At 39.6% G+C, this 15697-nt stretch overlaps 2 protein-coding genes across 4 annotated transcripts in view; one reads left to right on the top strand and one right to left on the bottom strand.

The window, feature by feature from the left end:
* Positions 1 to 15335, top strand: part of LOC137293358 (CST complex subunit STN1-like) — a 17726-nt gene extending 2391 nt beyond the window's left edge. For all 3 annotated transcript variants that reach the window (XM_067823902.1, XM_067823904.1, XM_067823903.1), the window contains exons 3-10: positions 294 to 389; positions 1608 to 1667; positions 2075 to 2245; positions 4173 to 4327; positions 5202 to 5336; positions 11524 to 11628; positions 12728 to 12800; positions 13949 to 15335. In XM_067823902.1, coding sequence (XP_067680003.1) covers positions 294 to 389; positions 1608 to 1667; positions 2075 to 2245; positions 4173 to 4327; positions 5202 to 5336; positions 11524 to 11628; positions 12728 to 12800; positions 13949 to 14115 — 962 coding nt within the window. In that variant the 3' untranslated portion in view covers positions 14116 to 15335. The remainder of the gene's footprint in view (positions 1 to 293; positions 390 to 1607; positions 1668 to 2074; positions 2246 to 4172; positions 4328 to 5201; positions 5337 to 11523; positions 11629 to 12727; positions 12801 to 13948) is intronic.
* LOC137293342 (3 beta-hydroxysteroid dehydrogenase type 7-like) lies at positions 5360 to 10781 on the bottom strand. The gene is made up of 6 exons (XM_067823901.1): positions 10580 to 10781; positions 9753 to 9844; positions 8422 to 8588; positions 7526 to 7690; positions 6696 to 6911; positions 5360 to 6331 (listed from the first exon to the last, which is right to left on the bottom strand). The coding sequence occupies exons 2-6, from the start codon at positions 9833 to 9835 to the stop codon at positions 5778 to 5780; spliced, it is 1185 nt and encodes a 394-aa protein (XP_067680002.1). The 5' UTR covers positions 9836 to 9844; positions 10580 to 10781; the 3' UTR covers positions 5360 to 5777.
* Positions 15336 to 15697: the final 362 nt, after the last annotated feature.

Genomic DNA, 15697 nt, shown 5'->3' on the forward strand with positions numbered 1-15697 from the left:
GTGATATAGCTGGAATAGTGCTGACGATGGTGTTATTCAACATTCACACTTTCTGGAACCCGAAGTCTACAAACTTCAGTATAAATCTAAAGGGTACAAGAACAGTTTGGTCCAGACTGACTGACTTTCATCTGTAAGAGAAAACCCTCAAGCACCAAATATAATATAAAAAAAGTAAAAAGTTGTGTTTTAATAGATTTTTTTAAGATTTATGTTTTGGTATGTTTTTGAAAAGTAGTCTTTTCATCAATGTAAGCATGACTAGACTGTTAACAGTGTTTTACCTTTTCTAGAAGCATTTGCCTACAAGAATCATCCAATACACAAGGTGGACATTCTCGGGGTGGTGGTTCATGTTGACGAGAGAGATCGGTGCTTTATTTATGCAAGTAAGCATTTGCTAAGCCTGTTGGGATTTTGAAGGTTTTGTTTTATCACCTGTATTATGTTTGTTGTTTGATTTTCATGTAGAAACAGTTGTGTTTGGACAGTAAGTTGTAAATATTCATCAATGGTGATTAAAACTTTAGTACTTGTGTTTATGTTAATCCTACATAGTGAGAAGGGCTTGATGTGAAGAAGTAAAGTGTGTGGACAGTAATTGTCTTGTATCTGGAATGAACATTGTATTCAGCAATTTGTCAGTGTCTTACTTTTATTTCATAATGATAATAATTGTATCATTTGTTTTTACAAATGTTGAGTCAATTGCATATGAACATGGTGCCATCCTTACATGACTCCAGAGTATCATGTTTGTATCAGGTAGCTTCATCCTGCTGGACATCTGCTTGAATCAGTTGATGATGGTTACCGAGAGGTCTCCTTGAATCAGTTGATGATGGTTACCGAGAGGTCTCCTTGAATCAGTTGATGATGGTTACCGAGAGGTCTCCTTGAATCAGTTGATGATGGTTACCGAGAGGTCTCCTTGAATCAGTTGATGATGGTTACCGAGAGGTCTCCTTGAATCAGTTGATGATGGTTACCGAGAGGTCTCCTTGTATCAGTTGATGATGGTTACCGAGAGGTCTCCTTGTATCAGTTGATGATGGTTACCGAGAGGTCTCCTTGTATCAGTTGATGATGGTTACCGAGAGGTCTCCTTGTATCAGTTGATGATGGTTACCGAGAGGTCTCCTTGTATCAGTTGATGATGGTTACCGAGAGGTCTCCTTGTATCATTTGATGATGGGTACAGGGAGGTCTCCTTGTATCAGTTGATGATGGTTACCGAGAGGTCTCCTTGTATCATTTGATGATGGGTACAGGGAGGTCTCCTTGTATCATTTGATGATGGGTACAGGGAGGTCTCCTTGTATCAGTTGATGATGGTTACCGAGAGGTCTCCTTGTATCATTTGATGATGGGTACAGGGAGGTCTCCTTGTATCAGTTGATGATGGTTACCGAGAGGTCTCCTTGTATCATTTGATGATGGGTACAGGGAGGTCTCCTTGTATCAGTTGATGATGGTTACCGAGAGGTCTCCTTGTATCATTTGATGATGGGTACAAGGAGGTCTCCTTGTATCAGTTGATGATGGGTACAGGGCAATGTTCTTTTTTCTTTTGACACGAAAAATACATGGAGTTCTGCTTGTTTCAGTTGACGATGGTACCGGAGTAATCTCCTGCTGTTGTTGGAAGCCAGATCTTAGACACAGGGGTAAAATGGGAAGATGGGATGCTTGATATCTGAAGCTTAGCAAGCTTTAGTATGCCAATAGCATGTGTTATGTAGAGACAATGTGCAATTAGTGATATAATCTTTATGATTTAAACTTAAGAATATTAATTTTGATATGATACTGCGTTTTCAAAGTGATGTGCTGTGTATGTTCTGTATTTTCAAGGTGATGTGAGCTGTGTATTGTGTTGTCAAAGTGATGTGAGCTGTATATTGTGTTGTCAAGGTGATGTGAGGGCAATGTTCTGTGTTGTCAAGGTGATGTGAGAGGTATATCATGTTTTGTCATGGTAAAATCAGGGGTATTTTATGTGTTGTTATGGTCATATGAGATGTGTGTTAATTGTTGACAAGGTGATGACAGATGTATGTTCTGTGTTGTCAAGGTGATGAGACTATGTCCTCCTTGCTGCCCTCATCCCTACAGAAGAAGTTGTGTGACATTCAGGATGAGGAAAAGCAAGCCACTTCAGGCTACTCTCACGGTGACCTTGTGCATATAAAGGGCAAGGTCAAGGTCTTCAGAGAGGTCAATGAAATCACAGCTTTATATCATGGTAAGGTTTGAAGGATACCCATTTCAATATCCTGTAAACAGCTATACCATATATTCTAAGATGTTCTACTAAAAATCACAGGTGGTCACTGTGCTTTATTTTCAGCTGAAAACCGATTTTCTTGTTTGCCATCCCTATTGACAAGAAATACAGTTTGCTGCTTTACCTCCATGTATAAGATAATAAAGTATGGATTGCCCTGAAATATTATGGTTTGAAGCGTATGGACGCAACCATTTAATAAACATTGTAAACCAAAAGTCAATGTGTTCTGTAATCTGATTGGTTGAAAAACATAATTAAATGGTATTTGATTCCCAGAAACTGCAAGACTATTCTCTGCGTATTGACACATAGAAACATCCCAAACAATCGTTTTATTGTGTCATCAACAGCGGTGACATCATTCAAATCATATTGTGACGTAAAGTCAGAATGATGTCACAAATGAGCAGCTCCAGATGCTACCATGGGAACCAGCTGAAACAGCCAGCTGATGACTCTTCACTGCTGTACCCGTACTCTATGTAAATGAGTGCAGACAGTAAAACCCTTTGGTTTACTTTTTTGTTTACATTGTCGATAAACATCATGTGTTGGCCAATTTCCGAGTGTTATTGAGTATTTTTAGCACTGAAATATTTCATTTGAAACCTCAGGCTGAGGCCGTCAGTTCCAAATGTATTCTCATGCTTTAAATACTCAATAACCCCTGGAAATTGGCCAACTTATAATGTTTATCTCCTAACTATACTAACTATCCTAATCAATGATAACAGTTGAATTTTTTTTTCTACTTTTTGCTTTTGCAATGCCACACAAAAAACAATATTCTAGCTACATGATGCTGGTATGTGAGCGTATATGTTTGGACAAAACAATCCAGTGATTGAAATCATCATAAGCATCAATCTGTCTGACAATAGCATTGTCACTGATTCAGTGAGTCTGGCTGCCAACTTAAGATATGCAAGAGTTTCTGAAGACCAGCACAAATTTATCTTCAGGTGTAAGCAGCATCATGAAGGTCAAGGTTAGAATGTAATTTCAGTATCCCATGCTTGAAGTGACTAACAGGATTGGGTGGTCAGGCTTTCTGACGAAGTTGATGCATGTCATCAGTTCCCAATTGCGCAGAGTGATGCTCATGATGTTGATCACTGTATTGTCTGGTTCAGACTTGATTATTTACAGACTGATGCGACATAGCTGGAATCTAGCCGAATGTTGCTTAAAACTAAACTCACTCACTCACTGGAGAATGTAGTGACAAGTGTTGCTGTGATACAACCATACCAGAAATCTTTGATTTTGGATTTGAATCCGGTATTGATTGTGCTTTGATGTATGTCACCACCATACTTTCCGACTAAAGGGATAAACAACCATGACTTGTGTTGTTAAAATCTCATTATTGATGATTGATTCATTACAACCAATCAATCATCAGAAATAGTTGGTTGGCATCATTTATCAAATTTCTCTGTTCTGTTTATTAATGTACAAAAAATAAAGAAAAACCATGTTGTTCTTTGGTAGCTTTTCTTCAAATTGCACAAAATTTCACATCTTTAAAGGATGCCAAGTACATTAGGAACAGAAATTTCCTGTTTTTAAGATAAATTCAGTCATGACTTAAAACAAACTTGTAGTGCTTATGAAATGTAGATTTATTGAGACACACAAAAACGACCTTGTGAAAAATATTGTTGATGCAAACAAGTCTTCCAAAATTTTTGTGTTCGATTTTGAGAAAACATGATCAGTTGTTTGGTTGTTTAGTTTAGTTATTTCATTTAATCAGACCACAAGTTCTCATATCTCTTGCATCATACCACACGTGTTAGCTGACATGTTGTCATGGTAGTGAAAAGTTGATGTGCTAATCAGTGTCATAATCAATCACACCAATATGCTTCTGTTCCAGCCAAGGTAGATAACCCTACAGCAGAGATCATGCGTATGGTGGAGCTTCCTAAGTTGTACAAGATGTGTTATGACAAACCCTTCGAGCTGCCTCACCGAGTGAAGGAAGAGCTGGACATGGCACGGGAGGAGGACAAGACTGGAGTGAAGAGCTGTGTGAGTCAACGAGTGAGTGAGTGAGTGAGTGTGTTTAGTATTACCCCGCTTACAGCAACATTCCTGCAATATCATGGCGGGGCTGCAAAATTGGGCTTTACACACTGTACCCGGCGTGACAAGTAAAGTAGGCTGCCCCTCCACCCATGAGCCAATTATGTAGGGGATAGGAGGGCTGAGGGTGGAGCAAGCTATAGTAATGAGTGAGTGAGTTTAGTTCTACACCGTACTCAGCAATATATCCTATCTATATGGCAACAGTCTGTAAATAATCGAGTCTGGACCAGACAATCCAGTGATCAACAACATGAGGATCGATCTGCGCAATTGGGAACCGATGACATGTGTCAACCAAGTCAGCGAGTCTGACCACGCGATCCCGTTAGTCGCCTCTTACGACAAGCATAGTCGCCTTTTATGGCAAGCATGGGTTGCTGAAGGCCTATTCTACCCCAGGACCTTCACGGGTCTCAGAAATTTGAATGTACATAGGTTTCATCTTTAAGCTGAATATATTTATCTTGCATGATGTAAAAGTCTGTTATAACTTAACAAATTGGAGAGTGTGATGTGTTTACCAAATGACCTTATGTGAAAATTGGGAGCAGGACAATTCCCACCTGGACAATTGCTACCTAGGACAATTCCCACCTAGGACAAATCCCTAGGACTGTGGAGATTCACTGGCCCAACTGGAATGTTACTAGCCACAGGGTAGCAGGCCAGTGGTTATTTTGCACACTGCTTCCAGTGTGCTTAGATATGATTGCCTGTTAGGTTCAGGTGGTGTCTAACTGATCCTCATCATTTATATTACGCAATGATTTTGTCCAAAGCAGCATCTAACAGAACCTATTTTGATTGGTCCATCCAGAGACGGATCATCCAGGAAGTAAGTGCCGCTGTAAGTGAATACCTTCGAGCAGCGCCCTCTGTGACAGAATTTACTGCCAGCCAGATGTGTCGCCTACCAGCTATCGCCTCTATTCTTGCTCAGCAGCAGTCACTGGTGAGTCACTGAGTGGAACTAGATGAAGGAATTATGTTTATTGGATCAAGCTGTTTGTTGTTTCATGCTACTCTCAGCAATATTCCAGCTATATTGCTGATCAACATGTGTGCTCTATGATTATGATCACTAAGTACAATCCTGTCCAACTCTGTTCCACCAAGGTGGCCAGCATATAGAATCCTTGTGTCACTTTGGGCTTCCTCTTTCAATCATTACAAGTGGTGATTATACTGAAATACTTTCCAAAGCACAAAGCTCAATGTACTCTCTTCCACTGCCAACACAAATTTTCCTGCACAGAGAAAGCTCATTATGTTAACGGCAACCTTTGAGCAAGAGCATTCTTGTTTTCTTCTTTCCATGAATACAGTCAATATTGCAAGTCCAGGACAAAGATGGTGTCTTTATTGTTACCAAGATTCACCATGGTTACTATGGTTACAGTTCAAGATTCTTGTAATATGGCATGGACCTTGCCTCAGCCTCTGCTGGTGAATATATTGGGTTATAGCCCAGCAGTTTCCTGGCTCTCCTGCTGCTGAAGTACAGGTTCATGTTGATATACCGGACACTACAGGCTGGGGTAGACATGTTGATTCTCTTCAAGGGAGATAACCACCGCAGGACCATCTCCACAAAGCACATGCACCCATACACAAGAAAATAAGGGAGATAAATCTTGGACAGCGTGAACCCTCGACATGCAAGATAGGGAGACAGGAAGTGGAATGTGTTGACCAGTGGGGTATTGTCTGGCACAAAGTATGGTTGACCTCCAACGCTTGGGTCAGACTTGAGGGCCATGTCAGCACACAGGAATGCCCATGCTGTGTTTCCCGCATATGCTTGTTGAAAGAGGGATCGGCCATTTCCAACTCGCATCAGCGAACCTCCCGATGATTTGGCATTTCGTAGACCAGCTGTGATATAGTAGGGGTCTCCCTCACCGTACATGACATTGGCCCTTAGTGCAAGCGTCCTCAACTTGTTTCCTTTTAAGAAAAGTTTTATAATACTACAAGGCCTTCATGTTGATTAAGACTGATATGACATAGTAATCCAATATACAGGTATATTATGAACCTAATTAGATATTAATCAATGGAACCATTTGATATTCTGGGATTTGGCGGGGCTGTTATTTCTTAATAATAAACGTTTCAAGAGTTACTGGAGACAAAATTGCCTCAATATTTGAGCTCATTCTTACAATTTCTCAGGATCATCACATCAGCCAGAAAATCAAATCAGATCAAATCAGTTAGAGATTACAGAGAGTGGGCTGTTCTACAAGCAGAATTATGACTATTATGTGAGAGTCTAAAGGCTGTTGTGCAGAGACTCTAACCATCCTACCATTCTCTGAGTACTGGCCATTGGATGCCAACACGAGGGTCTCCGCTTTGTACTTGGTCTCAGGGTAGCCAGGAAACAGGAACTTCTTTGGCCGAACTGTCGAGTCTTCGTCCCCATCGATGATGTCCTCATAACCTATGACAACGTCTACAGTGCTGCAGAAATGGAGACGCTCAACATTCTGTTGAAGACATGCCTTGATCACTGTGGCAGTTCCTGAAATGATTCACACTGTTTTGCAGATCAAAGAAGGTACAGAGGAAAGTCCAAAGGGATGGACATTGAACAAAACACTTTGGTGAAGCCCAATTACATAATGATAATGCTGACACACCAGGGATCATGGATGTGGATGTGGGAACAGAACCGGTAGCATGAGATCCTGACACCAAAACTGAGGGACAGAACTCTGTGGACTTAACCATAAGTGCCCATTACACAGGTTAAGGAAACAGGAAAATTAATTGATGTCTAAATGTCTTCCTGAGTGGTGGAGTTATTAGTTTTATTTCACTTTGAGGTGAAGACAACACTGCAGGAACACCGATTTTCTGTCATGAAAGTTTGATGTTTTGGTAAACAAAAAAATCACATTTTACAAAATATTTAGCCCATGTCTTAACAGTTTCTGACACACATGAAGATCTGGGTCTGGACTGGTCTTCAGCAACCCATGTTTGTTGTAACAGGCGACTATCCGGGATCAGTTGGTCAGACTCGCTGGCTTGGTTGATTAGCTTGATGCTCATGCTGTTGATCAGTGGATTTTCAGACTTGAACTGTCAATAAGGATGAAGTATTGGTAAAAAGGTTTGAAAAGTGAAACTCACCATTCACATTGATTTCTTCCATTCCCTTGGTGTCAGGGAAAGTGCCAAAGCTAACAAGTCCTGCAATATGGATGACAGAGTTAACTCCCTTGCATGCATCCAGGACGGTGTTCAGATCGGTTATACTTCCCACTGTGGAAATGACTGGTTTGGTGGTTGGTGTTTCTGGAAAGAATGATTTATCTCATGAACATAGCATCCTGACATCATTGCTGCCAGTGCAAGATGGCCTGTCATGACCTGATATGTGAACTTGTCATCGGAGAAAGTAGGAGGACATTTTAACATTGAAAAAAAATGTTCAGTATCTTGAGATCTGAAATACAATATGGCCCCTAAACTGACCAAAAAATGGTCACATTTATTCTAATGTGAAACACAGTGAATATCAGTGTTTGAAAATATACTCATTTTTCTTACAGTGAAGATATAACCCTCAAAATAAGTGCTGAAATGTGAAGTCATTATGATGCTGTTGTTTGACAAGCTAAACAGGTCAGAGTTACTGCCCTTTGATTATGACATCATAGGTGCCACATGATTTTAGACTGGTCTCCTGTGCCACTCTGCCCAGCCTGGTTATAATAGTTAATATGGAATGTCATAGCAATGTCTTCCAAAGTGATATTTTCTAAACATGAACCAGACTTGTCTTGTTTTTCAGTAACCTGATAGAAGAGGTTAACTCTGCTCAGCAGTCTGATTATCAGCAGACCACACTGCTGAGTGTGGCATCAAGCTATAAATAAACAAATACATTTGTGGATCTTCCCCTGGGGATCATTTGCTAGCGATGATGTCCGGTCAGGACTTGTTCACTTATGTACTGTTCAAGAACAAAGTCTTACCGTAAGAAGAACCAATGTGTGACCACCATAGTTCCCTGGCTAACTTACCAAGGAAGTTACTGTAGGGCTTCACATCCAGCACTCTGATCTCGCGTACATGTGGTGCTCTCTGTTGGAGCAGACTGACAACATGGTTGCCTAGGAAACCAGCTCCCCCTGTCACCAGTACAATATCGCCACTTACAGAAGGCAGGAGGGAAGAATTGGATGTCATCCTGAAATCACAATTTAGTTTTTATCTTCAGTATGGCTACACAGCAGCCATCTTTGATTTTTAAGTTTTTATGGTAGATCAGGTTTAGAGCTGATTGCCCTATTCCTACAGACATGGTAAATAGGAGTCAAACTAAGTTAAATTACTGTGATATGTTTACCTTGATTAAATTATTCTTAAGCCTAATGCACATTCATCTGGTCCATTGTCAAGTGAATGCTAAGCATAGGGCTGATTGAAATTACTTAAGAATTTAATAAATTTTATGTACCTCTTGCAAAATCTGAATCATTTTATGTAAGGTGTTGATGAGATTTAATGTCATCTGTTTATGCCCATGGTTGTTTTAACACAAAAGTAAATAGCCATATTATCTGGGTCTTCTTCGTGAAGTGATGAGAATAGATTCTTGCTCCAGATATGGATTACTGGTTATGATCACCTATGGCTCACACATTTATACACAGCTACATCCACTGAGAGCTGGACGGGTAACCTAGTGGTTAAAGTGTTCGCTCATCATGCAGAGGACCTGGGTTTAATTCCCCTCTTGTGTACAGTGTGTGAACCTTATTCTGGTGTCCCCAGGGTGACAGAATATTGCTAAACTTGGTGTAAAACTAAACTCACTCACTCACTTTAACAGAGAACTAAGCAATCATATTATCTGAGACATCTACTTAACAAAACAAACCACATTAATGGGTGGCCAGATGTAGCGATTTGGTTGAAATTGTGGATCTTTGCTCATAATATTGATCACTGTAATGTCTGTTCAAGACACCACTGTCAGTAATATTCCAGATTGTGGTGTTACACAACAGACAAAATCATATTCTGACCTTCATCGTGAGCTCTGACATGCACATGCACACTTACGACCACATCAAAGATTTTCCTTTTTGCATTCAAACCTCATGAATCCCCACGTTTCAAAATTTATGAATCCACCCTGGCATTTGACTAAGTTTTTGTGCAGTAAGTTTCCATCATATGTTGTTTGCATTCATCTGGGATTTGTTTTGATTTGAAGTACTTCCCTCCTATGATGAATAATTACCATGGTGATGGGTACTGATGACTTTTCCTGTTTTAAGTACAGCCCTGGTTTAAAAAGTAGTATTTTTGCTGAAGAACTGATTCTGAGGTTATCATGACAACTTACCTCACACTAAGGCTCTGTGTGATGATGTTGTTCTGTGTGGAACTTTGCCAGAACAGGGAACTCAGTAGACGAGCAGAGAACATCAGAGTTTTCTGGAAAACATTCAGTTGTCATGGTAACAAATTAGCTGATTTCATGACTTGCCTTGAAGTCGTACCTGTCTATCAACAGTCACTGAATGATAACCATGTGAACATAACCTTGAAATTCTTTTAAACCCCATAAGTCAAAATTATATTTAAACTGAGATTTAAAGTATTAGTGATTATGTTTACCACTGATGTGTTTCGTCACTTTTGAAAAGCATGTGCATGAGAAACATTTGGGTTCTTGTATGCAGCCTAACCCTATCACTCCCATACAGTGTACCTGCAGTTCTTGCCACAAACCATGCATGTACTCCTTAGTTCTGTGAACATGCACCACCTAGACTTTCTACCAGTCATGGTTTATGTCATAAGCAGTTGAAACAAACTTAAACATTTTAATTAAAACCTCTTTGCACAGCTTGCTCACATTTTAATATTTGAATTCTCATTCAGTGTGACTATGAAGAATATGATTCTACCATCAGATACAGTAGGCTGTCCAACATATAAGGCATAGCACTGCTTAGCACCAGGGTATATTAACAGTTAACACATAACAGTATCCTGTGATAGTGACTGGAATGAAATTGTTTTATAGGAAAATGGCCTGTTAAATTATCATCTCAATAAACCATAATATGAAAGGAGCATTAGGTAATCTGGACATGTCAACTATTGTAAACTTCCATGAATCGACAGACTAAATGCATGTATATACAAAAGACAGTACAAGCTTACCAGTTGAGAGACAGTGTCATGGTTCTGTATTGGTGATGAAATGGCCGCTGTCAATGACTGTGTAGCAGGAAACAGACAGAGGTGGCATCCTTGTTGTAATCAGTGCCCATAATCAAGACAAAGCCTGCAACATCCAGCGCCCCCTGGTGACAGGGCTCAGGTGTGTTTGCAGCACCTCCTGTTGAGCTACTGGTCAACACATCTGCACATGTTGAGATCAGAGTGTTGATTAGATTGTCCCTGATGGGGATGTCATCAGGTTGGATATTTATGATGTGACAATTGGAAACAGTTTCTTGTAGTGAGTAGATGTGTCTTATGATTAGATAAAAAAAAATACATTGTGAAAAAATGTGAGATCTGCAGTTTCAATAATAATAATAATAATCATCATCATCATCATCATCATCGTCGTTGTCATGTTTCTAGTTTAATAGTTTCAAGCGTCAGATGTTTGCAAAGAGTATTCGTTCTTCGGCATTTGTGTTCCCAATAAATGACTGAGACATCAGTTTTTAAATTTTGATTTTTAAACCAATATTTTGTACTTCAAACTTTAATTTTAAGAAAGACTTGAAACCAAGAATTTTAAAGTTGAGATTTGAGGTGTTTGTTTATCATTGTCAAACAATGTAGATGAATATGATATTTTATATGGTAAACGGTTCATTTTCTGAAAAATAACAGGACAGATTAAATGTTAAATGGCATGGACTGTTTTCTTAGCTCTATATGCAATTTTACAATAATCAAGTTTATTGACGGCATGTTGACATATCCCTAGAGCATGACGATTTTCTTAGTGCTACAATATTACTCAGTGCAATGTTAACAATAAACATGCTATTGATTGCAGAACTGCTAATACTGGCTCCAGCTGAGATCGTCTGTAAGCTGCTGGACACTGCTGTGCATTTAAATGAAACTAAGATAATCTTTTGTAGGAGGAAAAACAAAGTCATGTATCCATGGTAACACAAGCTCTCCAGAAGCTGGAGGAGGAGGATGGAACGGTGTGTCGCCGTATGGAGGCGTCAGCGCTGTATGAGGTAGGGCTGTCATTTGGTGATGTACAGATTATCGTTATTCACACACTAGATTGTGGCACTGCAACTGTAACAATCTGTACATAAGGACCTCTAAAAATATCTGACACCAACATCCCAGATCAAAGGACTCCTTACCATTGTGACCTTTACAAGCCAGATCAACAATGCCTGACCCTCTGACCCCTATAAACCAGATCACAGGTCTCATGAACACCCCGACCCCTATAAACCAGAACCAAGGACTTCTGACCCCTGTAACCAGCTCCAAAGCCTCCTGAACACTGTGACCCCTTTAAACCAGACCAAAGGACTTCTGACCCTTGTAAACCAGTTCCAAGGCCTCCTGAACACTGTGACCCTGAACACTAACCCCTGCAAGTCAGATCCCTAGAACCTAGTCCATATGAAGCAAGTTGTCACCAGAATCCCTGAGCTTGACCACCCGGTTTTATGATCAGCCTGGCTTGCTGAGGGCAGCTGCTGACCTGCAATGTCCTCTGTGTGGCAGGGATGAATCCTATATCTGCATATTCTTTATAACTAAGCATTGCCCATTAGTTGCACCACACTGTCACCACATGAATGTCACACTGACTACTTCTGGAGCAGAGGCTACATCTATTGTGGTTTCACCATGTTGGAGCCGTACTGAGCACTTGCAGCCTAAAGCCATGCTGCTGGTCGTATGGCATACACTGATCATTCATGAGATACCTCTGAAAGTTTCAACACCACCATCAGTGTTACTATTGTGATAATTAGAAGAGAGATACAGTACTGATATCATGCAGAATTCTAAAATGGAGTACAGAACAGTAGTTGATGTCTTTATGCTAGAGGGCACCAGCACAAGGAGAATCCACGAGTTGAGCCCTGATGTGGCACCCAGCTATTATAACCTGTTTCAAAATTTGAAGTCTCACTCTAGTGGAAGATGTTTTGTCAATGATGAACTCAAGTCTACAACTGAAGTTTGTGGTTTATGTACCAGTCAAGATATCAGTAGGGCATCACTCTTATTTACCTCCCCTTGTATTTGTTAGTGCTAGCAGAGATTGGGAAAGTATGTTGTCATGGTGACTTGTATCCATCATTACAGAATCTGCATCACAGCAAGGCACTGAAGACGGCCATCTTGAACTTGCTGATCAAAGAATCACAGAAGCCTAAGTGTAAGAATCGCCACTGTCTTCTTGTTTGTTTGAAAGTTTGGTTGTTATTTAATGTCACACCAAGCAAAATTCCTGAAATCCTTATAATTAAATTCAGCAACAAATACTATACCCTTTCAACAATGTTTTCTTTAAACAAAACCAAATTCATCGAAACAGATATCATTGTTACCACCGATTAACATTTTCGGTGTAAGAATTCGGTAATGGCGTGACATGACTCAGGTGACTCATTTACATAAAATGACAAGCCTACCAAACCATTAGCCAATCAGCGTAGAGCACCCCCAAACAGCTGTCAATCAACCAAGCTAACATCAGTCGGCGAATCAGAGTGGAACAACTCAACGTGACGAGTCCCAGTATCGGCAAAGTTTCAAGTTCAAACGTTTGAATTACTACCTGCGAACTGAAAGAGGCAGTTGGAAAAGTGAGAATTGGAAATGAAGCCCGATGATAAGAAGTTAGTGGAACTTAGATTGTAGTATTTGTGCAAGCAGAAAGAGGATGTGATGTGACTGGAATTGCGATGCCATGAACTGATGTTCCAACGTGCGCATACTCTTGTCGAGGCGTTGCAACGTTATTAATGTTCGCGGATAATTTTGAGTTGTTTGTTTATGTTAACCACAATGTATCACTTCAATGTTTACCCAAAGTTCATTAAGGTACCCGAGTACAAGGGAATTCCCTCGCTGTGTAAGGGTATTCCTCGACATTCCTCAGGTCCGAAAGTAGTCCGGTTCGGTGGGCATGGCTTATTTTTTTCAGATACATTGGGAAATGAACTCAAAAGAAATGTTCCCAGTTAACCAATCAGATTGCCAGAAGTTTAATGAACACAATAAAAACTTAATTATTGTTATATGGCAGCAATCTGTAAATACAAAAAGCCTGGACCAAACAAGTGATCAACATCATGAGCATAGATCTACACAGTTGGGATACGATGACATGGGTCACCCAAGTCAGCAAACCTTTATCACCCAATCATGTCACTCACCCCATACAAAGGATGTTTGTTTAACAAGGCACTGTGCATAGTTGCAATAATTGCAAAGTTGGACATGTTTTGTATTTGTTCCAAGGTGGTACCTATACTGAAGTAACCTCACAATAGTGTGTTGTGTCACCATGTTCTGTTGCAGATGCAGAACGTGGTTGCCATTACCTACACATCCTGGATGAGCTGCACAGGACCGTCCAGTACTCCAAACTCCACCAGGCAGCCCTACTGAACTGTCTGCAGACACTTGAGACACAAAGTGATGTCATACGCACTTATCAAAAACAGTACCTTCCTTGTGTCACCTGACATCTGACCTTGACCTCATCTACATTGGTAACAAAGCGATGTCATACTCACTTATCATAAACAGTACCTTCCTTCACATGACCTTGACATTATTTACAATGGGACACAAGCCATATGTATTCACCATTTGACCATGACATTTTTGACACTGATGATGTGATCTTCTTGTTTTCTGCAGACTACAATACAATATGAAAATACCTTGCACAATATTTCTCTTGTGTTACGAGAAAATTGTAAACATGATATGAATAATGTCAGTTACTTTCTTCATGTAATATCTGTTAAGTTGCTTATATACTACTAAAATGTTAAGGATCAGTGAATTCTTGAATTTGTGATGACTTTCACTGCACTGCAATAAGTAGTCATGACATGACAGATAAACTATGGTTATGCAGGGCTCCAAATAACGGCCATATCAGCGTATATGGATAGAATGTAAGCACAATATAGTTGGAAATAATTGAGAAAACAAAACAGATACACAGCAAAGTGATGGTCTATGGTCATACAATCATGTACAGATGTATTTATTTGAGAAAGTATTGTTTTATTGTTTATTAATATGTTTGCAAATGACTAGCAATTACTGGTGCATATATGAAACATACCCTAAGACTACTGATTCTCCATTATGTTCCTTTAGATACTCTAAATATTCTCTTAAGTTTCTACAGTACTTCTGTTTTGAAAAAGTACTGCTGATGTTTTATCTGGAGCCCTGGTTATGTATTTATTGTGATACAGTGTTTCTATCAGTCTTCTGGAGGTGTCAGTGGTGTGCTTGTTACTGAAGTCAAAGAGTATTATGGAAGCCACTGGACTGAGTGTGGTTTTACGGTGCTTTTAACAATATCACGGTGTAAACACCAAAAATGGGCTTCATACACTGGTCTTCAGTGTGACAAGCGGACACTAACCTCTAGGCTACCTCTCTGCCCTTTAGCTACTGAATAATCCAGCTTAATGAAGAAACTTCTAGATATTATTTTATATGTATAAAGTGTAATGCCTGTCTCAAATAACATGAAGCATTTGTTACTATCAGACTGCTGTGGCCTGTTTCATCCACATTGCTACTGAGTGAATGGTATCACTGTATCACTGACATTACTGCCTCTACCAGTCTGCTTTCTTATTTTATACTTAACTTGATTTCTCTTTGCAGCAGTTTGTAAACCTAGATAATTTTATAATAAAACATCAATTTTAGAACATTTCCTCGTGTTTGTTGTTTTCACACTGAATTCTTTTGCATCAGTGTCCAAGTTGGTTTTAATATTGTTTCAGTTCAGCACGAAACAATATGAAATAATGGAGTTGTCATCAACATCATTGTGATGAATCATCAGTGGCATGTAAAGCAGGTGTGACTCCAAGGCTTTACTACCCACAATAATCATGCCAGGCTTTGTAGAATTTGGAATACAATCTGCCACATCCAAAAAATGAAATGTGAAAATAATTGTAGACTGAACACCAAAACAAACAAGTTATTAAATAGAACACAAACATGAACGCTTACTTTTATGAGATTTGATTTTCTTAAACTTGGGTTTCTTTCGCTGTTCAGTATATA

Source organism: Haliotis asinina, chromosome 1, assembly GCF_037392515.1.
Source record: "Haliotis asinina isolate JCU_RB_2024 chromosome 1, JCU_Hal_asi_v2, whole genome shotgun sequence".
Lineage (NCBI taxonomy): Eukaryota > Metazoa > Mollusca > Gastropoda > Lepetellida > Haliotidae > Haliotis > Haliotis asinina.